Raw genomic sequence first — 26,882 nt, forward strand, 5'->3', positions numbered from 1 at the left:
AAATGTCAAGTAGTGATTTTTAACCTTAAAGCCAGCAAGTGTAACTACTTCCAATTTGGTCATGAACAGAGCTACTGGATCGGGTGATCTGGTCCGAACTGGGAGCATTTCACCCCTGCTATAGATATCCTATCCACGCACCCCATCACTGATTAGGGTAGCTAGGCTACTGTAACATTTATCCCAATATTGGAATGTGCTTGCCTTGTTACCCCTAGTTGGTATCCAAAAGAAAACAGGAGGAGAAAGTTTAAGTATGTTCACTACCTTGAGTTATTTATAAAAATAATAAAAGTAGGTTAAACAAAAAGCTAAAAAATAAGGTAGTTTAAAACATGGTGTTGTCAGGGTTCCAAGTAACACCTCCCAACAAAAGAACACTCCAAGGCTAGAAGTTCCTCAAAGTTCCATTTTATTAGAGATGTCAGATTGGCACATCTGGGAAAACCCAAATCTGAAAGCTTCCAGGTTTTCCCCACCCAAAAGAAAGTGCAAGTCCCTTCCCCTGCACCCACATGTCCATCACATGATCCAATCAATGCACCTTTCCAACTGGAGATGCCTCCCAGTCATGCCACTCCAGGTGCAGGCCAAAAGTCCTTGACTCTCAAAGGAAGGAATGTTATTATGGCTAGATATCTCCACCACTCCATGCAATCCCCCCTCCCAGTTTCCCACAGCACTAAATGTGGCAGCCCTGAAGATCCAAAGAAAAAGATGGCTTCCAGGGCTGGCAGGTGTTCTTTAATAAAACATGATTGCAATGGCCTACTGTGCAAATGTACAGGTAGCCCACAGGGTGCTTTTTAAAAGAATTTTACCGGTAGAGGCTGGTGATTTTCCTTGGAGCATAGCAGCTTCATCTTATTTCATAAAAGAAAGTCTGAAAAGTTTTTAAAGTCAGATGAAGCACCAGGTAAGGCATCCACAGGATTTCCATAACTCATAATGGCAAGATAGCTTTTAAAAATAAATGTACTGCATATATTAAAAAAAAAATGCCCACCTTTCAAGCCAAGTGCATATGAGGAACAAAAAGGAAAAAAAACCCCACTCCATAGGTCTAATATTCTCATAATGATAAAGCTTTGTATTGCAAAAATACAAAATGGCTTTTTTTTAAAAAAAAAAGATTTATATGCCGCCCTTCTCCGGAGACTCAGGGCGGCTTACAATGCGTTAAGCAATAGCCTTCATACTTTTGTATATTTATACAGTCTCAGCTTATTGCACCCACAAACTGGGTCCTCAATTTACCCACCTTAGAAAGGATGGAAGGCTGAGTCGACCTTGAGCCTGGTGAGAATTGAACTTGCAGTAATTGCAGGCAGCTGGATGTTAAATGCTGCCTTAGGAGGCATTAGCTTCCTACGCCAATCAAAAATTTAATTTTTAAGCACTATTATTTGGTGCCAATTGCACAGCTACTGAAATTTCCAAGTGGTTTTCAGAGCAGGTCAAAGCCATAATCCTACAGCCTGGTCCACATGGTGGGTGGATTACAGCCATTTAATTCAAATACCAATAAAACCTGGAACTGGCTTTATTATAGAGAAGAAAAATTCACGTCACAGGGGCTTCCGAATATTCCCACCACTCTGGAAAGGCCACAAAGTCCAAATCGGAGATCAGATCATCTCCATAAGCGATACATAGAAACAGCATCAAGGAAGTTGCCTCATTACATTTTATCTACAGGTGTGATTCCTAGAAGCTTCATTCCGTTGGCTAGAACAGACCGAACAGCGTGAAAAAGGCAGAGTCTTGCCTGGAAAACACACATACACACACACACAAGGGGGGGGGGGGAGGGATAAAGAAGAAATGGAAATTTTTGTCATTTGCTTCTTATGAAAGCAGCAGGCAGAATTCATGCCCCCTCCCCCAACATTACCAAAATGTTGGTAATATTAAACATTTTAAAATAAGAACGATTAAAATGCCCATTATATATATAATGTAAGATATTTGCAGCTTGATCATTGTGAGGATCTGCTTCTTTTATTTCCTCCAGGTTTCTTCCACTTCCCCAAAGGAGACCCTGGCCATCAGCACAAAGCAGATTTTGTATACATTATTTGGTCACGGGAACTTTCCCACTTTATTGATGCAAGTAGTTTCTTCTTCTGTGAGAAGAATAGAATAACAGAATTGGAAGGGACCTCGTAGGTCATCTAGTCCAACTCCCTGCTCAAGCAGGAGACCCTATAGCATTTCTGACAGATGACTGCCTAGTCTCTTCTTGAAAGCCTCCAGTGATGAAGCTCCCACAACTTCTGAAGCAAGCTGTTCCACTGGTTGATTGTTCTCTGTGTCAGAAAATTTCTCTTTATTTCTAGGTTGAATCTCTCCTTGATCAGTTTCCATCCATTGTTCCTTGTTTGGCCTTCAGGTGCTTTGGAAAATAGCTTGACCCCTTCCTCTCTGTGGCAGCCCCTCAAATATTGGAAGACTGCTATCATGTCTCCCCTGGTCTTTCCCTTCACTAGACTAGCCATGCCCAGTTCCTGGAATCGTTCTTCATGTTTTAGCCTCCAGTACCCTAATCATCTTTGTTGCTCTTCTCTGCACTCTTTCTAGGGTCTCAACATCTTTTTATAGTGTGGTAACCAAAACTGGATGCAGTTTTTAGGGGAGGTCCCACTTTCAGAAATTGACTATTCATGTTGCATCAATGTACATCTATTTCCCTAATAATCATTAACCTTATTCTTGCATATACTTGAATATTTGTCTGCTGCCTAGTGACTTCTCACATACATCAAGTTCCTCTCAGTGGGGGTGGGGGTGGAAACCTGCATCCAATACCTTTGTTTTCTTGCTCTACTGAGGTGTCAGAGACCCTGTCCAGATAAAACATTTTAGTGATGCACATTTATGTATTATTTCTGCTCATGCAGCACAAAGCTGCTTTTTCAAGGTTTCCTTCTGTTTTTCATAGGAAGTTACAAGGATATGAAATGGCTTTATCCTGTATCTAGCCGGTGATGCACAACCTAAAATATTCAACCTGGAATATTTTAGGTTTACTGTTCTTAGAGTTCCCAGTCAGCTGTTACTCCGAATTGTACTTTGCATGTATTGTCTGTAGATGGATATAAGAACGGTCTGAGTTTTGATTTGTGGCCTCTTAATATTACAGCCTTCAAAAGAACAGCATCCTAGTCCACAAGCTGAGCTACTGCAATAATTTTATCTTCCCTTTCTCATGTTTCCAGATACAAAACCCCGCCATTCATTTATTCCTTTAACTCATATTCCACCCTTCAACAGCAATCTTTCCACAAGAGGTTTTTCTCCAGGTTTACTGCTTAGGGATAACAAATTACATTCAAACACTGAGAATTATTATTGTATTGTAAGCTGGATCATGAGATGGGTGGCATATACATTCAATAAATTTAATAAATAATAAAATAAAATTAATGTTACCTGAGCGAGTTCCAGAGGGCTGCCCTTCACAGGGAGATTTCTGTGAGCTGCAGATACTAAATGACTAAAACAGAAATACCAAGCCTGAGAACACACTTTCCAAAAGAGAGCAACCCTAAACCAAGCAGCCACAAAGAAAGTAGTGCTGATTTCTAGGTGAGCTACACATGCTTAAATTTCAGAAGGAAAAAGAACATCTTTTTTGGCAAAACACTGCAAGGGCTATGGAGCATATAGAACTGCCATTGTTAGCTAGAGGATGCTAATCCTTGTTTCTGACCAAGGAGAAGAGTGTTGTTTGAGGGGGAAAAAATCCACATTCATCATCTTTGTTCAAGCTCTACAATAGTCACTCACCATAACCAAGCTTGCTCTGTGTTGAACTGATCCGGCCTTTGTATACTCTGCTGCAAAAGCCTTTCCTAACCTTGTAAATTCTAGCTATGTTAGGACAACTCCAAGAACTCCCAGTGGGCAGAAGCAATAAGATTTCTGGATATTATTGTCTTAACATTCCGGAGGACACAAGGTCGGGAAACGCTGTGCTGACTCACTTTAAATTGAATTTACCTTATATATTGGCTGATTTCCTGTAACTTGTATAGCCAGCTCAGTTAAACATCTAGTGATTATATATGCACAACCAATTGAACAATTAGTTTAAGCCCTGTTCGTGACTTGTGTAGCCTGGTTGGATAGATTGTGAGTCAATGTATTATGCAAAACTATAACATGGCTTAATTCACTAATGAGGTAAATGCGTTACATATTTCTCTAATGGTAATGGTGTGTCAATTTAGTCTTGACCTACCATGTGCACAGTAATTAATGGAACGCTGCATTTTTTTTCTTTTCACTAATGTCAACTTTATATCCAAGCCCATCTGCTGCACAGTATAACATATATGGATCTTAATTTCATCCTTTGAGGTATCTATGAAAACAAAATTATTCCATATACGTACACGAGATAAAAGCATCCTGGATAGTAAGACTCTAGGGCAGGGGTGTCAAACAAGATTTCATTGAGGGTCACATTAGGGTTGTGTTTGACCTCAGGGGGGCCAGAGGTGGCATGGCCAGCTTGACATCACTTGTGTTGGGGACACCTGTGGTGGCCTGGGCAGGACTGGGGAGATCCATTCACCCTCCTTCCTTCTCATTATAATCTCCTTCCTTCCTTTTTCCCTTTTCTTCTTTTTCCTTCCCTCTTCATTCTCCTTTCTTCTTCCTTCCCCTCTTTCCTTCCATGCTTTCTTCCCATCTTCTTTTTCGTTGTCTTTCCTTTTTCCCTTTCTCCTTTCCTGTCCCTTCTTGGATGCTCAAATACAAAAGGGGAAACATTTCTTGATGCCTCCTTGCCTTGTGATCAAATGCCACTTTTGCTAGTAGTTTGTTTTGCTAGCACTATGCCAGCGAAAACGGAGCTTGGGAAGGCCACATGCGGCTCTCTCAAACTCCGTTTTTGCTGGCAGAGGCACTGCGGGCCGGTCCTTTGCTGTTTCCAGGGCAGCCCCGCAGGCCAGATGAAAGCACCCTGTGGGCTGGATCCAGCCTGCAGGCCTTGAGTTTGACACCCCTGCTCTAGGGATAAAATAGCCCAATCAGACTGAGCATGCTCAGTACCCATGAGATGCTGAATAACTACTGCAAGGGATGAAAAATACAGATGTGGGAGAATAAAAAGACCAGGTAGGATTTTGCTGCAGTGTTCATTTCTTTAAATACCATTAAAATCACAAAAAGTATAATTTTGCTCCCAGTCTTAAAAAGTTTTCCTGTTTCTGGTAGGTTGTTCCAGGAAATGTCATGTTTAGAAATGGAATGTATCTCAACAAGAAAAACTAGTTTCTTTTTATGATCTCTGGAAAGTTCGTCATCGGATTTTGACAAAGACAGTTTTGTCCAAAGGCTTCTCATGAACTGATTTTCCACCAGTGATTCAGGCCAATAATATACAGCATTCAGCAAAATGCTTAAGGCATTTGGAATATTTCATAGGAAAATGAAGTTTGCAGAAACCACATCCTTTTTGATATTATGTAAATCATCAGTCAATCGTTAACCTACAGCTTGAAAAGTAAGCCAGGCGAAGCAAAATTATTTAAAAGAAGGCACACTTGAAGGTTTTCAAGAACATATACTATTTTTTGATCTAACGAGGTACTGATTTTGAAATTTATGGGCATTGTAAAAATGAAAAAAGAGTTTTTTGAATGAGTTTTGTTTCATGCCAAGACAAAGACTTTGAGTAGATAGATCTGAAAGACTGATTGGCTCAGAATCATCTATGAATTTCCATGGTTGAGGACGGACTTGGATCTTAATCTCCTCATGCCTAGTCCAACATCTCCACTCATCACCACACTGAAGCCTTCAGTTTGAAAAAACTGAATTTGATTATATCGAACTATCTGCTTTGAGGCTAAATACTTTTAAAAGCAATGTATCTGTTCTGTTCAACATTTGTTTCTTTTACCTGAGTTTAAATAGATAATTAACAATATGCTTCGGCTGATGATCTTGTGAAGATTGGTAAATAATTTCATCATATCTGAAGGGAGAAAGGAACACATTTAGGAGCTTTTGATAAAAAAAAACAACAAAAGCCACATTCACATCTCAGTTCTATTCCAGCTTTACTGTCATATGAGATCAGATTCTTCAGTATACCTGCCTCTTTGAGTGAAGGGCTGCATATTAAAACTTCCACAGTTGGAGTAACTATTCCGGGAAAAAATACTGTCGAATAGCTGCTATCTATACACTAGCTTTTGTTTAGTACCAGCCATACAATTAACCACCATTTTGCTTATCTGAAAAGGTGGTTAGATTATTGCTTCAAATGGCCCTGTATTTGTTGAGAATACAGTACTGGAATAACAGTCATTTTTTCTCTTTTTTATTTTAGCATGGGGGATGGTGGAAGATGAGAGAGAGAGAGAGAGAAATGTAGTTTGAAATATCTTTCAAACCTGGCCTTAAATACCGTGGTGCAGTAGCAGAATCCCATATTTATTAATAGCTAATTAGTGACTTACAAACCATATTTTTTGGACTATAAGACGCAGCGGTGTATAAGACACACCAAGATTTCGAAGAGGTTAGTAAGAAAAAAAAAAGTTTTTGCCCTCCCCGGCCCCTAGGAGCACTCTGCAGGCCTTCCAAACCCTCTGTGTGTCCCATTTTTCACAAACATGGGCCTGTTTTTTGCCCATTTTTGTGAGGGGGGCTGGCTTCTGGGGGCTGGCGGAGAGCAAAAACGCCCCTGTTTTTGTGACAAACAGGCGAAACGGGCCCATTTTTCACAAAAATGGGACAAGCTGGGTAGGGTTTCGGGAGGCCAAAAATGGCTGTATTCGGTGTATAACACATACCAACATTTCCACCCTCTTTTAGGGGGGGAAAAAGTGCATCTTATACTCTGAAAAATATGGTAAATGCCCTCGTCTGCTCTTTCCTCTTCAGTTGTGAAATCTAACAAGCTATTCTGTGTTCCCTCCATTTTTATACATTTACACATCTTTAAAATATATTTTTGGTAAATATTACTTCAAAAGGTCTCCTATAACTCAATAAGCGCAGCTGGGCACACTTGCACTTTAACGTATATGGCACTATGCTGCACATCATGAATAGCCTGAGGCACCTTTAAAATGCCTGCTGTTCCAAACAGTAATAGCTAATAAATACCACAGTCCATTTCTGCAGGCATCACAGATGAACAAGATGCCAATGGAATATAAAGCATACTTAATGCTTTCTGGCTGTTTCCTTAGACTGATTCTAAGGAGACTTTTAGCAAGGAAATAACGTAAAAACACTTCAAACAGTGATATTCTATTTCCAACTTTTCTAGGCTACAGTTAGCATTTTGTTGATTCTAAACCAGTTATCTACTTGGATAGGCAATTAACTGTCTTCAGGAACTATTGCATAGCAAGACCAAACATAATTAACAGAAGCATATAAACTGTATTCAGTGCTGTTCCATATAGTACAAGGACTGCATTAGAAACTTGAGAATATGCTGAAGTACCTGAGAAGATGTTGAAGTACGGATATTGCTAATGGATCTTGTAAACAGGCAGGGTTCACGGGAGTGCCTTGATTGACAGTACCACATATTTCTTCTAAACTAGGGAGGGGAAGAGAAAACTGTCAGTAACACTGAAGGTCAAAATACCTTTGAAATGGGGCGTTGGTTATTTCATTGATAAGCTGTCTTTCCTGTAGGAACTCAAGTCAGTAAGCACAGAGTCTCCATGCAGTTTATTTATTTATTTAATTTGATTTATATGCCGCCCTTCTCCGGAGACTCAGGGCGACTTACAATGCGTTAAGCAATAGCCTTCATACTTTTGTATATTTATATAAAGTCAGCTTATTGCCCCCACAAACTGGGTCCTCAATTTACCTACCTTAGAAAGGATGGAAGGCTGAGTCAACCTTGAGCCTGGTGAGATTCGAACTGACAGTAATTGCAGACAGCTAGTGTTAATCACAATGCTATCAGTCTGCTGAGCCACCAGGCCCTGGTGGACTACCCATTACAACATCCCTATGAATTAGAATGGGTTGAGGGGGAAGGTCTCTAATCCATTAATAGTGCAGCAGCAAGTATCTAGGAATAAACTTGTATTATAAAATTTGAAAAGTCTTTAGGCATCTGTCTAAAATCTGAAAACCATCATTATAATAAAATAACACTTCCTCGGTACTCATCAGCAACCAAACATGCAATGCCTTGTTTAAGATAACATAAAGGTAAATGTTCCCCTCGCACATATGTGCTAGTTGTTCCCGACTCTAGGGGGTGGTGCTCATCTCCGTTTCAAAGCCGAAGAGCCAGCGCTGTCCGAAGATGTCTCCGTGGTCATGTGGCCGGCATGACTAAAGGTGCACGGAACGCTGTTACCTTCCCACCAAAGGTGGTCCCTATTTTCCTACTTGCATTTTTTACGTGCTTTCGAACTGCTAGGTTGGCAGAAGCTGGGACAAGTAACGGGAGCTCACCCTGTTACGCGGCCCTAGGGATTCGAACCGCTGAACTGCCGACCTTTCGATCGACAAGCTCAGCATCTTAGCCACTGAGCCACCACATCCCTAAGATAACATAGAGGAAAGTAATAACTGAAGCAAAACACTTGGACTTTAAACTTGTTCCACTTCAACTGAGCCAAATCTTGCAAGAATGAAATAAAATAGCACAGCACAATCTTAAAAGGACCTCAGTTGTTTTGTGGAAATGGTACATTAGTACAAGCATTTGACTGATCACGGCAAAAAAGTTATTGCACAGTTGTGGTTTCAGAAGAAAAGGGAAAGGCAAACTACCAAATCTTCAAAGCAGTTCTTTGCTTCTTGGTGGGCTGTATATAAACAATAGGGCAATTATAGCAGGATTATATATTATATTCTATACATTAAAAAAATCTAAAATGGTTAATTCTTTTTATACTCTATTGAGTTCTGCTTCCTGTTTAAAATTAGGATTGTTTCCATTACTATACTCCAGAACTAGACTCTTATTACTAAAAATTCTTTTGCAGCCTCTATGGAAATACAGAAATACTCTATGGTTGTATTCATAGGAATTATGGGAACTCTTCAAAGCAGATACGTGCTTTGGGAGAACAAAAGGAAAAAGTTTCATTATATGAAATGGATGGAACTCTTTAGTAAAATTTGCCCACTTGCCTGCTCTATGTATTTCATCTTATTTAAGCACACTGAAGCTACAGCAGAAAAGTTCCCAATCCCTTTTGCTTGCAGACAACTTTCATTCTGACCCAGATGAAGGCCAACTCAGAAAAAAATGGGGCCCAAATCATCCCTCAATACCTGTGCAGCCTGGCATGTGTATATTGCAAGAAGACACCCGTATCGCCTTTGCTTTGAAGAACGTGATCCCAGTTAAACCGATAGTCAGACGATAAAAGGCCTTTGAAGTCCTGAAATGACAAATTATTCAAGAACTTTGTAGATAGCTTTCAGCATGCCTGAAACTGATCTTGCCATTGATTAGATGACAGACCTGAATGATAAGTGCTGCGAGCCCAATCCGTTCTGCGATCTCAGGAGGATTGTCACATTCTTTTGTGGCTGACCAGATAAAAGGAGAAAAGCCGTTATTTCACCAACAGATACAGAAGGCTGCTGGTAGAAGCTGCTTCTGAAACCTTTCTTTATGAAGTGGTCTATTTAGTTATAGGAGATAATAGGAACATGCTCTTTGTCATATCTTGACTATGGTTAACAAAATCAGGAAAACATATATACATAATTTTGTAATTTATTTATTAAATTTGTATCCCACTGCTATTTAAAAAACCCCTTGGAGATTCAGCTTCCTTTTACTGTGTTTCCCTGAAAATAAGACCCTGCCTTATATTTTTTTGAACCCCGAAATAAGCACTTGGCCTTATTTTTGGGGAGATCTTATTATTTTGGGGCACGTGGAGTAAGACAGGGCTCCTCTTGCCGTCTGTCTTACCTGATTTTTAGCTCTGTCTCCCTAACCCTAACCAGGGGAAATGGGACACATGTGTTTAAATATTTTCGGGGGGAAGGTGTATTTTAGCACATGCGCTCAAAAGCACGATTGGGCTTATTATCAGGGGATGTCTTATTTTCGGGGAAGCAGGATACATTTCTAACATACTGTGGCATCAGCAATGATTAAATAACTTCATTTTTCAAAATGAGTGTAGAAGTCTTTTAAATTGTTCAAAGTTTCCAATATTCTTCCAACTCTATACTGGGTATCAATACATGTGAAAATTATCTTTTAGAGAAATAATTTAGAATGGGATTGTGTTAGAGACCTAATCCAAGCAATGTCAGATATTAAAGCTACAACTGATAGATACAGAAAAGAATAAATAATGCAAAATGTTTCAAAATAGTAAAGTATCATCTATTAGTAAATAAATAAATAAATACGAACTGAAAAAACTAAATTAGTCAAAGAAGTCTTGAAAAAGGATATAATTTCACTGACTGACAGAATGCCTTCAGAGTAGAATGATAAAATTATTGAATTATTTTCCTGATTACTTAAACATATTTTATTACTAGATCTTCTAAAGATCTAGTAATCTTTTAAAGATTTAAAAGATCTTTTAAAGATTGAAATATAGGTTACAAATAAAGAGGTCCGTATATGGAAAGCAAAAGAAGCTGAATTAATTGTGGCTTTGACTGCCCTATAGAGTGGTGAAGCACACATACTTGTAGTCTTTTTTCTAGAATCAGAATAAAATATTAATTTAACAGAGAAAATTTATTGGCTAACTTTTTGTTGAGGCACGTCTTTCTAATACCAGGGAACAAGTTTCATTTAAAACATCTTCTAAGAAAATCACTTCTCCTTGTCGAGTTTTCATGCCTTGAATCCTCCCAAAGGGTACATGCTGACACCTACAAACATAGAGGACAAAAACATCAGTCCATCTTATGCTCAACAACTTCTGATAACTGATGAGTCTAATATACATCATAGATAAAAAGTGACATTTTCTCCGCCTTAGAAACTACGAACATATCCAGTGGTGGGTTGCCCCCAGTTCGCACCGGTTCTATAGAACCAGTAGTAAAACCGGCGGGAGGCTCCGCCCACCGACCCCGACATCATAAAAATGCTTCTGCACATGCGCAGAAGAGTGTGTGTGCAAACCAGTAGTAAAGGTAAGTAGAACCCACCCCTGAACATATCCCGCAATAAGAATGGCATTTTCATACTTTTAGAGTTAAACCTGATCTCTGAAAAATACGTTACTTCCGCCCTCAGCCACAGAAGCTCTATTCCACAGAAGTTGCTGAAGTGAGAGGAAAGGGGTGAAGGAAATGCTGTAAATGCTGTTTTGAGCTTCTAAATGAAAAGTCGAATATGAATCTAATAAATAAACTACTAATCCAAGTATGAAGTGCTCTATACGTACATATTACTCATGGTCAAGAATAGTTTCTCATACTCTACTCTAATACATGTACCGATAGGAGTGGAGGTTTGCTTTACAGTTTCAGACTTTATTCCCTCCAAAAAAGGATTAGATACCAGATATATCCACATGTGTACATTACATAAGCATTCTTTCTTCCATTGCCCATGCTATAGCTATAATATGAACTATATTTTTAACAGGAAAATTTACCATCTCAATAATTCTGTAGGAAAGCTTGACATGGCAACAATGTGCCTTTATACACTGAAGACAAAGAGAACACACACACATTATTACCAACTTTATTTTTATTTTCATCTTACAAGCTTAACCTAAATCAGTTAAGAGCAACTTCATATTTGCTTAACCACAAATCAATCACTTTCCAATGTGGTAATTTACATTAGAAAAGATTAATTTCACCTTCTCCTATCTGCTGCTGTTTGTTCAATACAAGGGTGTCTTCTCCTAAGTATAAAATGTTCTTTGAGATTCATATCTTCAATATTGAATGAGAATCTTAATGAAGTGGTTGCTGTTGAAACATTCTACAAGCAACCAATTAACCCTCCAACAGGAAACAGAACTAATAGCATTTCACAGCCTTACTCTGGCATAAAGACATACTCTGCCCATATAAATATTTAGAACATTTGATTTGTCACATTTTCCTCTTCTAATGTTAAAAATACCATTGTTCAGTTTATTTGTTTTTTTAAAAAACTAAATGTCTTGATATGTTCACATTTACCTTTCTGCCCAACTGAAACCAAGTAATTTCAGAATCTGGAACATCTGTTGAAAATGCGAGCTCTGACTTTTATCTGTCTTAGAAAAGGGGGAAAACAATTTAGTCATTTAGTGCATAACAATCAAATGCAAAAAGCATTGTCACAGTTGATTTCCAAGGAAAAAAATAATGCTATGAAAATTGGATTTATCTCGTGTGAGTTTTCTTCGGAAAATAGAAAAAGTTCCGATGTTCAAATCATAACTGGGACAATGGAAGGCTTATCTATATTTCATATTATAAGATTTTCATATTATATTATTAATATATTATAATGTATTATATCATATCATAATAGTATATTAGTATTATAATAGTAATATATTATTTCATATTATAACATTCTTTGTTGTGATTGTTCTTCCTGCATCAACTCAGAAAGCTCAAACTGTCCAAGAAGCTGCTGATACAGTTATACAGAAGAATTATCTGTCATCTGTACATCTATAACCATCTGGTTTGGTACAGCAACTAGACAGGATAGGTACAGACTTCAACGGATAGTTAGGACTGCAGAAAAAATAATTGCCGTAAACAGAGATGACTGTCCAACCTAATTACAGTAAAGGAATTAAAGGACACTTGGTTGGAAAAGATTAGTTTTGTCAAACAAGACATTGATCTGATGTCACTAAATTGCAGGTTTCCTGAATCTACCAGCAGTGCCTATCAAGCTTAGAGAAGTTGGGACTGATCAGCATATGGCCATAGAAACCTGAGTTACAAATATTCTCCTTTATTGGTGAACAGCATATTACGATATCATTATTTTCTTAGAAAACACTTATCTTTTGAAATGGTTAGCTCAAATCTAATAAAATTTCTTAAAATGCTTAAGATACTTATAAAAAGTACATTAACATCTTCATCGTCTACCAAAGCCATTTATATAAAGCATAGAATACCTACGACATATAACATAACGTCAGGGTTATATTTTTCCATTCGGTCTATAGCAGCAGCAAGATCTCTGGAAATGAAACATGAAGAACTGATAAATCCTCCAAATGAAATATTCATTTATTTTATTTATTTATTTTTTTAAAAAAACTTCTATGTTACCTTTCAAAATCATAAGCAGTTTGTGATTATATCTGTCCACCAGCAATAGTCTATTAAATATATCAATAGGGTTGAAATAATGTGCTGTTTACTGATAAACAATCACACAACATGCTTGCCTTGTTAAGTAAAGTGAAGTTCCATCGCTACGCATCACAGCAACCTGGTCTCCATTTTCAGAAAGACAAACTTTTCCTACTCCTTCTCTGAAAATGATGAAAAAAGCATTGAACAAACTACTTGCAAGAAGGAATTGTAATGGTTTTCTTAATATCCACTTCCATCCATCCAGCTAGCTAGCTAGCTAGATAATAGATAGCTAGACAGACAGACAGGCAGACAGATAGTGTTCTGGTATGTCAATAATTAACAATTTAAGGATATTGCAAGAAAGATATAAAAATGCTTTGAAGTTGTGGTTTAATGTTAATGGGGAATAAAAAAGGCAATTGTAAACCCTGAAAAAAAAGCTCAATGTGCTTTTTAAAAGTGCTTTCCCCCAAACAAAAAAGAAAGTCACAGCGCCATGTATATAATACAGCCCCAATTTACCTACTGCAGCCCTCGTTCAACTGGGCAACATTAAAAACAGCCCCCGGTCATCAAAGGGCTTCTCATTATTGCATTTCATTATCATGTACAAAAGATTCCCCCACCTCCAAAGCTGCTGGGATAATACATTGTAGTTTGTTTTCCCCAACTTCTTATTTGCTACTACACGCAAAATAGGTTTTGTGATTCAAATAAAAGCTGGCTTAATGAATCAAATTTAAAATAGGAAGATTTGACATTAGCTTCTTCAGCACTTAATCAGAAATGACTTTAAATCACCATGTTTGAACTAAAACACAGCAAAAATATAGATCTTGGGGAAATAACCTTCCTTTACAAATTACAATGGCAAAGGAAGAAAAGGAAGAAGGAAATCTGAACACAAGATCTTGTTCAGTTCACATATATTCTAACTGTACTCCTGTGTACATGTACTCCTATTTGTGTTACAGAATTTTTGAGGCTAGATTGGATTTAAAAAAAATCTCAGAATTCACAGACAGTTTGGCCAATGTTAGTTCTGGCTGGGGAAAAAAAAAGCTTTAGCTCCATAGATCTGGAGACATCTAGTTAGGTAAGATTGTCCTAAAGAACCTTTAAGGTAATACATGAAAAATACCATAGAATGTCGAAGATGGTATTGATGACTTTTCTTCTGTCCTATGCTGTCTGCTGGATGGAAGGAAAGGTACATATGGAAGTATGAGGAGCTGGCAGTTCACCATTATTTACCTCAGGCCTGCAAGTTTTGTAAACATTTCAGATTCCATTTCTCATCTTAAAGATGTATATGTTGCCCCCTTCCCAAATAAAGTATCTCTGAGTGAAACTTTCCTCTGTATCTGCATGTCAGTATTAACAAACTTGTTAGTTATTTAAATCAGCAAATATTAAAAATATAGTTCAGACAAATGGTCCAGCTTTAAAGTGACATAGCTTGCACTCAACATACAATACATTAAGACAAAGAAACAGGCATTTCAAAAAACTGGAAATAAGAATCTATTCATACATTTTTGTAAGAAGTCCTTTTGCATCCAACCTCTTTAGAACTTCTTTACTTTTCTCTTGATAAAATGATTCTCCAGAATATTCATTAAAGTAGATTCCGAGACGCTGGACAATCCATCAAGAAAAGAGGAAAATAATTACAATCAGCAAGAATAATGTCAACTATGAGACCATTCCCTTCTGACAAAAGGCTTTAAACCCCAGAATTCCCACTCAGCACAGCCTTGTAATCTCTGCATTTCTGATGGCTTCCTGCTTGAAGACTTTCTAGAGACTAAACCAAAATAGACACAGCAAATGAAAATGGAGCTTAAAAAGAAAATCAAGAGATATTGAAAAAAAAGAGAAAATCCTATTCTGTCATGTAGGAATGTTACAATACTTTGCCAAAATTAATTGCTGACATTTATATTATTGTTCCATTAATATGCTATTAATTCACAAAAGGTTTTTTATATTGAATTCTATCCTACAGATATTCTACTAAATTAGCAAGGTTCCATGTGCAGGCTATGTGAAACAAAAAACAAAATGAAAACAATGCACCAGAATATTATTCAGTAGTGGCCAAAATTGTGGAAACCTTTTGGGAAAAGTGTATTTTTGAGGTTTGATGGTTAATAACACCACTTTTTTTTTTGGAGTTTCAGGATAAGCATATTCCACTGCTGGAATGGCCTGGGAATAGCCCAGACCTTAACCCAAATGAAAGTCTATGGAACCGACTAAAGAAACTTGTTAGTCAGAAGCAACCCAGCAATAAAACCCAGTTAATAGAAGCAATCATTCAATCTTGGTTTCACATTATAACAGCTGCAGAACTAAAAGACTTGGTTCATTCCACGGGAAGATGTTGTAAGACCGTAATTTATGCTAAAGGTTACCCAAATAAGTATTAACTGATGTGATAATTTTTGTATATCTCGTTTTTCTACGTGTTTCACTTTTCTTCTTTATACTGTAACTGCTATTCTAATAGCAAATCCTTCATAAAAGTTATTGCATTACATTTTTGATTAAATTATCTTTACATTGATATATACCGTAATTTTATGGTACTACTTCCAAAAAAAAGTGGCGTTATTAGCTAGTTTTAGAAAATACACTTTTCCCAAAAGGTTTCCACAATTTTGGCCACTACTGTATTACTCCAAATGACATGCACACTTTTCCCAAAAGGTTTCCACAATTTTGGCCACTACTGTATTACTCCAAATGACATGCACCTATCCATTTCATATATCTCTTTACATCTGTTTCATCTATCCTTGATCATCTTAATTATAACTCATCATGAATATTTTGTTAGATTTTACAATGCAATTTGTTTCTACATTGTCAATTATTGCTTAATAAACTTCACTTATCACTAATTTAGCTATTTTTTCTTAATTAATTTTCAAATACACCACGTTCCTATGCACCAATGCTGCATTGTTTTATTTTTATTTAAGTATGTTATGTCTCTATTGCTGGATTTTGTTATTGGTTGTTCTAAGCTGGTCACTGATTAAAATAAAACTATCTCTCTTTCTAAATTATATAGTAGAACATATAGTGGCCTGAATCATATTGTGTCAGGGAATTCTAAGGATGCACATTTTTCAGAAATGCAAAGATATTCAAGTGTTGTTATACGTAGACTGTGATAATTCCTAAATACTGAAAGAAAAGATTCAAGTCAGCACCTTATACACCCGAGCATATTCTTCAATGCTAACATCTCTAAAATGTTGCCACAATGACACAGCCTCTTCTTCCTGTGCTTCCAATTTTCTAAAGAAATCTTGTGCCAGAGTTTTAATATTTTCATCCTCTTCTGAAGCTTTGTTGACCTGTACATAAACCTGTAATTTTTTTTTTAAAAAAAGAAAAATACAGGACAATTCAAACTGAAAGTCTTCTCCATTAACAAAAAATTACAATAGCCCATGGTGAACCCTTTACTTTGTATTCAAGACATTCCAGGTTCAAAATCCTGTAATCTTCACCACAATGGCAAGGATCACAGGAAGCTCAACAAGGAAAGACCACTACCCCAATAGTTTTTTTTACCATTTTTAAGGAATTCATTTTGTTCCAGAAGTCTGGCAATACAAACAAGAAAGCAAAATAAAAATATTAAAAAAAAGAAAGAATTGAAGGGTTGATACATTTAGGGGCATTCGCATTATGATTTTAATAGAGTGCCACTATATTAACATACCTCAAAAAGATGCTGCAAAGGGTTAGATTTTAGTTTTTCTTCAGAACCAAACCACTGGAAGCCAGCTCCCAACAGCCCTGAAAAAAGTAATTCTTTCTCATGTAACAAAAGAATTTTTTAAAAATAAAATCAGTGAATAACTTGCCTTTCTTCTATTTTCAGTAATAAAAATGTGGATGGTAAAATCGTCTAAATTTATAAAGTAAGTCTCAAGATTATACTAACCAAAAACACATTTGTGCATGCTATAAATTTTGACTCCCATAAAATTATAGCCCACTGGCTATAAGGATATTGATCAAGTGACATAAAAGGACATACATTGTGTACTTAAATACTGAAACAGGATTTGTACTGAGGGTAGGCAAGGATGTGCATAAAACAAGGAAACAGAAAATTTGTCCTGAATGGCACAAACCTACTCATACTAACTTTTACATCATGACAAGGTATGTGCAGGGGGTGGGGAGTGTGCGGGGAGTGGGGGGGGCATTATGAACATAAGGAATGAAGAAGCAAAAAGAGGTTACACTGGAAGAAACAACCAAGAGGAAACTAAGTTGCTAAGAAACTTATTAATTTTGGAGTATTTTCTATACAAAGAGGATCCCATTCAGCTTATCCTTGATGTTTATTGTTTACTTGCTGATTTCTAAGCGATCTCAATCAGAAAGTTATTCGAGCTGGCTTAAAGAATAGGATTTTTTAAAAAACACACAACCCAAACATTATAGAAGAATAAACTAATATACACACCAACCACCATATTTGGATCATCTCCCTATATTTTTGAAGGTCCATGAAAATATGGCCCTTCCTGGAGACAATTGGAGATCCTTGAAGAATTCACTGAGATTACTAGTAACATATCAGGTCCTTCTTGTTGTTATGTCATTGATTTTTAAAGGTATATTTTAAAATTATGTTTACTATTTCTCAGTAACTACAAATTTTCAAAAATGGAAGACATATATGTGAAGGAACAAAGAAATACACAAAATATCCTGGAGCTGCAGAGCTTCCCGATGCTGAGGAGTCCTGACATTCACAAATTAACAATGGAAGTCTGCACTGTAAAAATGACCATATACAGATGTTTATGAATCTGGCTTACAAGGTCTTGAATCCTGTTTGTCATCTAAGGATTCACAATACAAATGTCTCCATTTAATGTGTAGATATTAAAGGGGGGGATTAGAGACAGGGAGAGGTGTCGTACAAGAGGCTGGGACTATTCTGCCATGAATAGTGGAACTCCCTTTGTGTCAATAATATGAAAAGCGCCACTGAGGTAGCCAACACAATCTAATGTTTGGATATCATTGTTTGGATACTGATCAGATCACCTGAAGATCAAACTGGGGATACTGAATTTATCTTAGATTTGGGCAATATTAAACCTTTTGCTTTGCACTCTTGCTTCGTTTCATTAACAGTAATTTCTACTATTTTGCAGGGGAGTTAAAGGAGAATAATTTACTGCATAAATCATGGTTTATTTTCATATTCTGAATGTTAAAAAAAAATTCTACAGTTACCTATTTACATAATTTCTTCAGCTCTCTCACCCTCCCTTTATTATTTCCCTCTTTTTTTCCTTATCTTTTTTTCATTTAATTTTATTGTGAATTCTTGGATTAAACAGCAATTTATTCTTAACACAGAGATTTTCTGGGTTAATTGCTTGTGCTCTGTAAAAAGACACACTGGGTGTTAAGTGTGGTGATAAAAGCTAAAATACAATTGTTAAACTCAGACATTATCTGATCTCAGCCTGTGAGGCTGAGAGTGCCTCATAGCCTGTGAGGTGCACAGACTGTAAATATGGAATTAATAAAACTAGGTTACATCCTATTCAAAATAATAACTGCAGAAAAACAGAAGCTTTGTTTGCTTGCCCAGCAGATTTCAGAAGGACACAATAGAAACAATAACAGAAACTAATTGTAGTAAATATATCAGGGAAGCACTGCTATTTGAAAAAAATATGAAAATTTGATGTTTTGAACCATGATCATATAAATTCAAAGGACCCCAGAACAAATGTCGGGAGTTTCTTGCATGGGAGTAAAAGATTATTTTCTTCAACTGAAATAATATACTTTTCCACAGAACATTAGGACCTATCCAAATCTCACTACAAATGTGAAATACAATCCAAGCATAGGAGGGTCTTGCACCTGGTTCCTTCTCTGTTACAGTCAAAAGACCATGGCCATTCGGGAATTTGTTGCTGAGAAATTAAAAAAGTTTCTTGCCTTCACATTCTTATTGTTTTTGGTATAATTAAATATGTATAGATATAGACTGGATGGTTCAATACCTACAGTAAATCTTGTTTTATGGATTTTTAGATTTAAGTTCAGTGATTTATCATTAAGGTGTAGAAAAATTATCAAAAGAGCAAAGGAATTTACAAATTGCACATATCAATATTCTCAGTTTAAAAAATGACCCAATCTCTCTTGGCCAGCTTTGGGTCCTCATATTCATTTCCACAATAGAATTGAAATCTTTTCATTTAAAAAAAAGCTCATTATAACAAGGTTCAAAATAACCAGCCCTAGATTATGTTACACTAACCATTAGATCGATTAAAAAAAAATAATTACCAAACTGCATGCCCCAGTCTCCAAGATAATTTATTCTTGTTACTTGATGTCCAATCGCTTCATTGATATTTGCTATGAAATTCCCTGAAAATAAATCACAGTAATTATTTGTTCCAGCTGTATTCTTATCCCCAAATGCTCATTTTATGTAATCAGATCCCCCTTTTCTATCACTGTATAGGTACTCTTCAGTTAATACCAGTCAATGACTGTTTAAAGATACAATTAGTATTGGTGCCAAACAAGCGGTGGTTACGATTGGTCCTCAAAGTTCCGGTCATTCCAGCACCTCTCTGGTCATGTGATCATGATGTGGCAAACGGCTCACACTTACAACCATCAAAGCACCTGCAGTCACACAATTGTCATTTGTGACCTTCCCTGCCAGGTTCCCATTACCTAACTTTAATAAGAAGAACTATGAATCTACATTAAGTAATAAATGTAAGGGAACACAAATCAGAGGAAGCAAATTTCCAGGCTTGAAAAGAACGGATTACACCTGTAGGCTCTAGTTTTTCTGTAGCTCTTATTTAATATATATTATCTAGAAAGGTCACAAGCTGATTCTGAGTCTTTCTTTTGAACTTTTGAATTATCTAAAGTTCTTAGATGAAAAATAATTCAGTTTTGCTCTTTCAACATTTGAGTTAAAACTAGCTGGTTATTTTTTTCTTTATTCCCAAAGTCATTGTTTAAAAGACTTTGATTCTATCTCAATCTGGTCCCCTTCTGAGAAACTTTCAAAATGCACACAAGCAATACCCATTTAGCAATGTCTTCAAAGCAGCTCAAAGCTTATCGTGTAGCCGAAGACTAAATATCAAGTAACTAAGATTAAAAATTAACATTAACAGATTAACAGAGTTGGGAGGGACCTTGCAGGTCATCTAGTCCAACCCCCTGCCCAAGCAGGACACCCTACACCTGCCTCTACCTAGGATCGAACTCACAACCTCCTGATTGTGAGGCAAGAGCTCCATCTCCAGGCCACCGCGTCTTGTATATCAGCACCTACTGTTCACAGGCTAGTTACAAATACTGTCACTTAGACTACATCATCATATTCAGAAGGTTTCCTCATTTATAGGCTACAATTTAGTTATATTTAGATCTTACCTATTAATGTAGAACGCAGGTGACCAACGTGAAATTTCTTTGCAATGTTGGGTGAACTGCAAGAAATGTGAACATTCATCATTTAGATTCCATTCCTCACCTTCCAAGAAAGGAATAGAGATGTCAAACCAGACTTTATCTCAACACTTGTTATCTATTTATAACCCCCCCTTTATTATTTTTACAAATAACTCAAGGTGGTGAACAAATCCAACACAGCTTCCTCCTATTTCCTCCACAATCCAGGGAGGTAGGTTGGGCTGAGAGAAAGAAACTGGCCCATGGTCGCCCAGCTGGCTTTCATGGCTAAGGTGGGACAAAGATATTCTCCATTTAGCTCACACTGTGAAGCTTGTAAAGGAAAACACAAATGACATACTAATCAAAGCAAACAATATAGCAGTGATGGCTAACCTTTTCTGGACCGAGTGCCGAAAGCGTGGGCATGCATGCCCGAATGCGTGCGGGAGCGCCCGAACCCCCAAAATGCAGTGTGCGCAGCCCCTTGCATGTGACCCCCCCTCAGGCCTCCCACCCCCATGCATGTGCGCGCACCCCCCGCACTCGCCCCACCCCCTGCGCATGCACAGCAGAGACCTGAAGAACAGCTGGCTAGCGGGAGACACGCATTCATGCATGGCGCAGCTGAACTGGGGCAACGGCTTGCATGCCCACAGAGAGGGCGCTGCGTGCCACCTCTGGCATGTGTACCATAGGTTTGCCATCATGGCAATATAGTATGGCGGAGTAAACGGAACCATGGGCATTTCCACTGCAATAAACTAAACACTTATGAACAAAATCAATACTGAAGGACATATATTGCATGCTAAACCACAGGTCTTTCAAAAAAACAGCAACCCCAAATTGCACTTTGTATCTGTATTCACGTTCTTTCCTATATTTTATTGCAATATGACACAACAAAATTGTGTCATAACTGAACCCGAGTATATCATATGTTCAGATGTAAAAAGATTGATTTCAATACTCCCTAAACCAAAGTGCATGCTTTACTAGAAAGAAATGAACCAAGCCAATCTTAGGCCAATGAATCAATGCTGATTTTCAGACCGGTTACTTACATAACCAATCTGTAAACCTGCATGGTATATTAGTCATGCTCCAAAATAAATAAGCCTGTATACTCACCTAAAATCAATCAGAACCTTTCTTTTTGGCAAGCCTGAGAAAAGTTCGCTCTTTATTCCGTATTCAGAGCCATCTTCAAATACTTGCTGCAACACTGTCTTAGGAAGCAAAATACACATAGCTTCAGTGGGAGTAATGAATTAAGAGATCATTTTAAGACCAAGGTAATGCCTTTCATGGATGTTTGCAAGATCATGAATCTCTCATTCTGCAAAAACTTTCAAAGACTTCACACCATCTAATCAGACATCTGCAAATGCTTTTCAAGTGCACAGATAGCAAGCAGCCAACACTAATTCATCGTTTTGAGTTTTGATTACTTTTTTGAACTGAGAACACTCATTTTTCAATCTGCCCCATGCTCTGTTCATAAAACATGGCATTCATATCCATATAATTATATTTTTAAACACGTTACCAATATTATGATTAATAATATTGTCAATAATTACTTGTTGATATAAATAACATTATTCCTCCTGCAAAAATGATTTTTTTTAAAAAAATCTGCTTTTAGATGATTGCTACTCCTTTTTATCCGTAAACTATATTTTATTTGTAAACTATATTTTATTATGTAGTTTATATTTTTTAAACTTACATCTTTGGGAAGATCATTTAATTTAAAACTATGGAATAAGAACTATATGCTCTATACTGGTATCTATTATAGAAAACACTAGCTTCAAATTTAGCATGTTTTCCTATTCTGCAGTTCATAAGACATTAGCTCTTACCTTTGCTAATAAGTCTCGATTTATTGTGAAATCTACTGTTCCTTTACCTGGGCTGATTTGGCTCACGACTGCATCACATTTTAGCTAAAACAAAAGTAAAGCATAGAGACAGAAGAGTATGTCACAAATAAGCAGAATTATCTTATACACTGTGTTATGTAACTTCACATTTTCAAGCAGCCTCTGCAAGGAGAGCAAGGAGGTAGAGCAGCACTGCAGTGAGCGGCCTGTTATTTTTCTATGTGCATTTGCACACATAGCAAGCACATTCCAAAGGGGCGGAGCCTGCACACCAAAATGCCGCTGTGTCTTTCTGACAAAAGTAGCAAGAACTTGTACACAATGTTGTTTTCAAGAATTATAGCAACTGTAGCTGGGTCATCCATGCAAACAGTATTTAACTGTATTTCAAGCAAATTTGGAAAGACCATAGATTGCAATTGTTGGAAGGTAAGTGGCTTTTTTTCTTTTCACTGGTAAAAACAGCAGGGCAAAGAATTGACCCTCCAAAGCCTTCATAATCTGTACGATACCATTTTTCATAATATTTATGCAGTATAAAACATTTGATAAGCACTTTTTATTGATGCTTCCAAACAACGCTTATTACTACATACCTTGTTTGCCAGCTCTTCTGCCTGAAGATTAATATCTGAAGTGGTGTAATTTGTAGAATTTGCGTCTAATATAGGACTCATAGAAAACTGGAACTCAGCAGTTTGCCTTTGAAAAAAAGGGGGGAAATGTAAAGGTACAGACTTTTTTCGTGACAGAGGGATCAGGATTCCTAAGGTTTAGAGTTAACTTAGCTGGAAATATCTAGAGTAACTTCATCCCCAAAAGTTTCTGAAGCAGCAAATAATTTGTGAAACTAATATGCCCAGTTAACAATATACAAGCTAGACTTTGTTTCCTATTCTTCAAACGCTAAAAGCCATAAAATAGCACTTAGAGATCTGTTTGCCCAATGATGCCTTATGGAAATGTTAGGAACTTCTAGTCTCTCAGATGTTGCTGAACTACAACTTACAGTAGTCCTGGTCAGCAATGCAAGGGATACTGGGAATTACAGTTTACTAATATCTGAAGGTCGCTGGCTCCTACTCCTGTCTTAGGTGATGCTAGAAATAATGCGAATTAGAAACAGAGACTGAATGAGTTAAAACACTGTGTCAGGACTTTATCCCTAGTTTTATTTGCTATTTTGTATGTATGACAAAAGCATCTCAAGAAATTGAATTCTAAAGTATATATCTCCTACCTATTTTTTGATACTGGAACAGCAGAGATTGATTTTACCAGGTTTTCTGGCGGGATCTTCAAAACATGTGAAAGCTATTTGAAATAAAATTGCCAAACTTAGTGTGGAAGAATAAACAGGCAACAACATCCTTGCCATCATTTTATCTTCTATTTCATTACATTAAAATTTATCACATATAAACACATACAGAGGCTACATTCTTACAGTGCACAGATGGAGATTCATCATTCTTTCCTATTTCCATAAGAACTGAACAATATTTATTAGAAGAATGAATGTGATGTGTCAGGGGTCCCCAAGCCCCCAGCCACTATGGGGCCATGGCCTATTTGGAATTGGGCTGTGGAAGCAGTGGGTGAGCTATGTGCGTGCCTGCAGCAGACGGGTGGGTGGGAGGGCACAAAGCTTTATTTGTGCGAGCTGTGTGCGTGCCTGCTGCTTGCGCAAATGGAGCTGTGCACGCATGCATGCACATGCCACTCGCACACAACCATTCCCTCTCCCCTCCACCCTCCTGGTTCGTGAAGCTGGAAAGGTTGGGGACCACTGTCATACATTGTGGAACTGGAGTTATCTTTTCCATTGAAGATCAACATTTAGATAAAGAACTACAACTTTGAATCTAGAAGGTACAGGGGCTTCAAATCCAAGCAAGCGAATAGATAAGTCCAGCTGCTGTAAGACAAGTGAGGGAATATCCATTGCTCCCTTTTGGGTAGCAACGCCATACCTGAATATGGACAACTACCCAACTTGAAGCAGATCTTCACAAGCAACAAGAAACAACAGAGCAACGATTCCAATATAGGAAACAAACCCTGCTGCAACAACACTAGGTGCCTACTTTGCCCCTATACCAGAGGTGGGTTTCAGCAGGTTCTGATCAGTTCTGGAAAACTGGTAGCAGAAATTTTGAGTAGTTCGGAGAACCGGTAGTAAAAATTCTGACTGGCCCCGCCCCCATCTATTCTCTGCCTCCCAAGTCCCAGCTGATCGGGAGGAAATGGAGATTTTACAGTATCCTTCTCCTGCCATGCCCACCAAGCCACGCCCACCAAGCCATGCCACGCCCACCAAGCCACACCCACAGAACCGGTAGTAAAAAAAAAATTTGAAACCCACCACTGCCCTATACCAACATCACCATCACAGACCCCAGCAAGTACCTACAGAGAATTATTATGTGTCTTGATGTGTTCATCTTCCAGTGCACAAGAATCAATAGACACAAATTTGACATCAATACTTAAACCAAGGGCAAAGCTATATTGGAGCATTTCAGTCTCCCAGGACATTACAAGGCAGACCTCGAAGTGATTTTTTTGGGAAAAACAGGTCTTAGTAGCATAGATTGTTATATGTGGAAAGGTTTCAGGGTATTTAAAAAGGAATCAGAAAACACAATGTTTTCTTCAAACATTAAAAATTCATAAACATGTGTAATCTCTCTCATAAGTAACTTACATCTGCATAATCAACCTGTCTTCTCCTCCTCTCCCAATCAGCCTACCCATCTTAGCATCTGATGAAGTGAGCTCCATGAGCTCATAACTCATACTTGTTTAAAAATAAAACTTGTTCTTTGGAAAAGGGGCTACCAAATTCCTGATTTCTCCCCCCCACCCCGAGGAAGGAATACATTTATTTATTTATTTATTTTATTTATTTGTTCAACTTGTATGCCGCCTTTCTCCGAAGACTCAAGGCGGCTTACAATACATTTAAAAACCATATATAAAACATTAAAAGTTAAACCATTAAAAACAATTAAAACCCATTCAAACCATTCATGGCCGGATCTCGCCAAATCGCAGCAGCGAGATCAATGGCCCCAGGCCTGCCGGAAGAGCCAGGTCTTCACCGCTTTTCAGAAGGCCAATAGGGTGGGGATGGTCCGGACCTCAGGAGGTAACTGGTTCCAGAGAGCTGGGGCAGCCACATTACGGAAGTTTTTGAAAAATATTTTCAAAAAACATCTCTTTGAAAAATAGACAGGTATTTCAGCATCTCTGGCATGCCAAAAGACAATGCATTATTTTACTGAAGTCCACATAAATTATATCCATAGCATTTCCCTGATCCACTAATTTAATCGCTTTATTAAAGAAAATAATAAAGTTTGTCTGTCAATAATCCATGGAACAGTTTGCTTTCTGGAGTTGTGGGTGCTCCATCGCTGGAGGGGTCTCCAACCTTGGCAACTTTAAGCCTGGCGGACTTCAACTCCCAGAATTCCCTAGCCAGCTTTGCAGAATTCTGGGAGTTGAAGTCCGCCAGGCTTAAAGGTTGGAGAGACCCCTGGACTAGAAGACCTCCGAGATCCCTTCCAGCTCTATGATTCTATAAAAAGGGACGATCAATACCTGAGCAGCAATGCACTTCCGGAAACGACACCTCGCCATAGTTCTTGTTAGAGTGGCGCTCTCCGCTTTTCCACTCCTCCGTCACGGAACTCCTCCCACTTGGGGGTAGGAGCCACTCCAGCCTGACTTCCCTTTCTGGTAAACGGGGGCGGGCGCAGAACTCGCCTCACAAAAGGAGACTATGCAGATGACGAGCACGAGCCGGACTGCTACTAGACCGTACCGTTCGCAGGGCGGGAAAGAAACGGTTGCACGTCGCTGATCCCGGAAGCGGGGGGCGGGGGTGGGGAATAGAAGGGGCTCCCTCCGGAAGTCCGTTCACGAATGTTGGCGGGTCTGTCTTGGCGCCGGAGGAGGTTTCAGCCTTCGCTATGAGCACGTGCTCGGTTTCCAAGGTGAGTCGGAAGGAGAGGGAGTGGATTCAGTCCCCTCCCTCGAGGAATCGAACGGACGCCTCGCTTTCGGGTCCGCGAGGGAGTTTCAGTTCGCGATCCTGGTGGTCGCTTGATAATATCGGGCATGCGCAGATGGGTCTCTGAAGCTGTTAAGCTTCGTCGCTTTCCCACTTTGTGTGTGTTGTGTTGTCTTGTGTTGCGCAGGGACAGCATCTCCTTTCGGGTTTTTGTTTCTCACCGG

At 38.1% G+C, this 26,882-nt stretch overlaps 2 protein-coding genes across 5 annotated transcripts in view; one reads left to right on the forward strand and one right to left on the reverse strand.

Annotated features, from left to right (window-relative positions):
• Positions 1-395: 395 nt before the first annotated feature.
• On the reverse strand, positions 396-26,489 carry RARS2 (arginyl-tRNA synthetase 2, mitochondrial). Of its 4 annotated transcripts, none has more exons than XM_034408950.3 (20): positions 26,247-26,489; positions 23,881-23,954; positions 23,237-23,342; positions 22,620-22,703; positions 21,883-21,980; positions 20,731-20,786; positions 19,612-19,695; positions 17,000-17,076; positions 16,482-16,640; positions 14,795-14,898; positions 13,350-13,436; positions 13,078-13,138; positions 12,130-12,206; positions 10,730-10,854; positions 9,470-9,537; positions 9,277-9,386; positions 7,472-7,570; positions 5,912-5,986; positions 3,433-3,496; positions 396-1,768 (listed from the first exon to the last, which is right to left on the reverse strand). In XM_034408950.3, the coding sequence occupies exons 1-20, from the start codon at positions 26,283-26,285 to the stop codon at positions 1,682-1,684; spliced, it is 1,734 nt and encodes a 577-aa protein (XP_034264841.1). In that variant the 5' UTR covers positions 26,286-26,489; the 3' UTR covers positions 396-1,681. The 4 variants fall into 4 exon arrangements, with proteins under 4 accessions (XP_034264841.1, XP_034264842.1, XP_087738686.1 ...); XM_034408951.3 differs by having other exon boundaries at positions 12,130-12,202; positions 13,074-13,138; positions 26,247-26,481; XM_087882560.1 differs by having other exon boundaries at positions 21,883-21,976; positions 26,247-26,379.
• ORC3 (origin recognition complex subunit 3) overlaps positions 26,256-26,882 on the forward strand; it is a 38,737-nt gene continuing 38,110 nt past the window's right edge. Inside the window, exon 1 of the mRNA XM_034408949.3 lies at positions 26,256-26,641. Within this exon, the coding sequence (XP_034264840.2) occupies positions 26,618-26,641 (24 nt within the window). The 5' untranslated portion in view covers positions 26,256-26,617. The remainder of the gene's footprint in view (positions 26,642-26,882) is intronic.

Source organism: Pantherophis guttatus, chromosome 1 (assembly GCF_059756535.1).
Source record: "Pantherophis guttatus breed Tessera chromosome 1, ASM5975653v1, whole genome shotgun sequence".
Classification (NCBI taxonomy): Eukaryota; Metazoa; Chordata; class Lepidosauria; order Squamata; family Colubridae; genus Pantherophis; species Pantherophis guttatus.

Excerpts from the sequence above, each read along its gene's own strand:
- RARS2 (XM_034408950.3), bottom strand. The coding sequence starts at position 26,285 with ATGGCGAGGTGTCGTTTCCGGAAGTGCATTGCTGCTCAG. Across the intron at positions 19,696-20,730 it reads CCTGCGTTCTACATTAATAG|GGAATTTCATAGCAAATATC; the intron begins GTAAGATCTAAA and ends ATTTATTTTCAG. Across the intron at positions 16,641-16,999 it reads CTTTGCAGCATCTTTTTGAG|GTTTATGTACAGGTCAACAA; the intron begins GTATGTTAATAT and ends AAAAAATTACAG.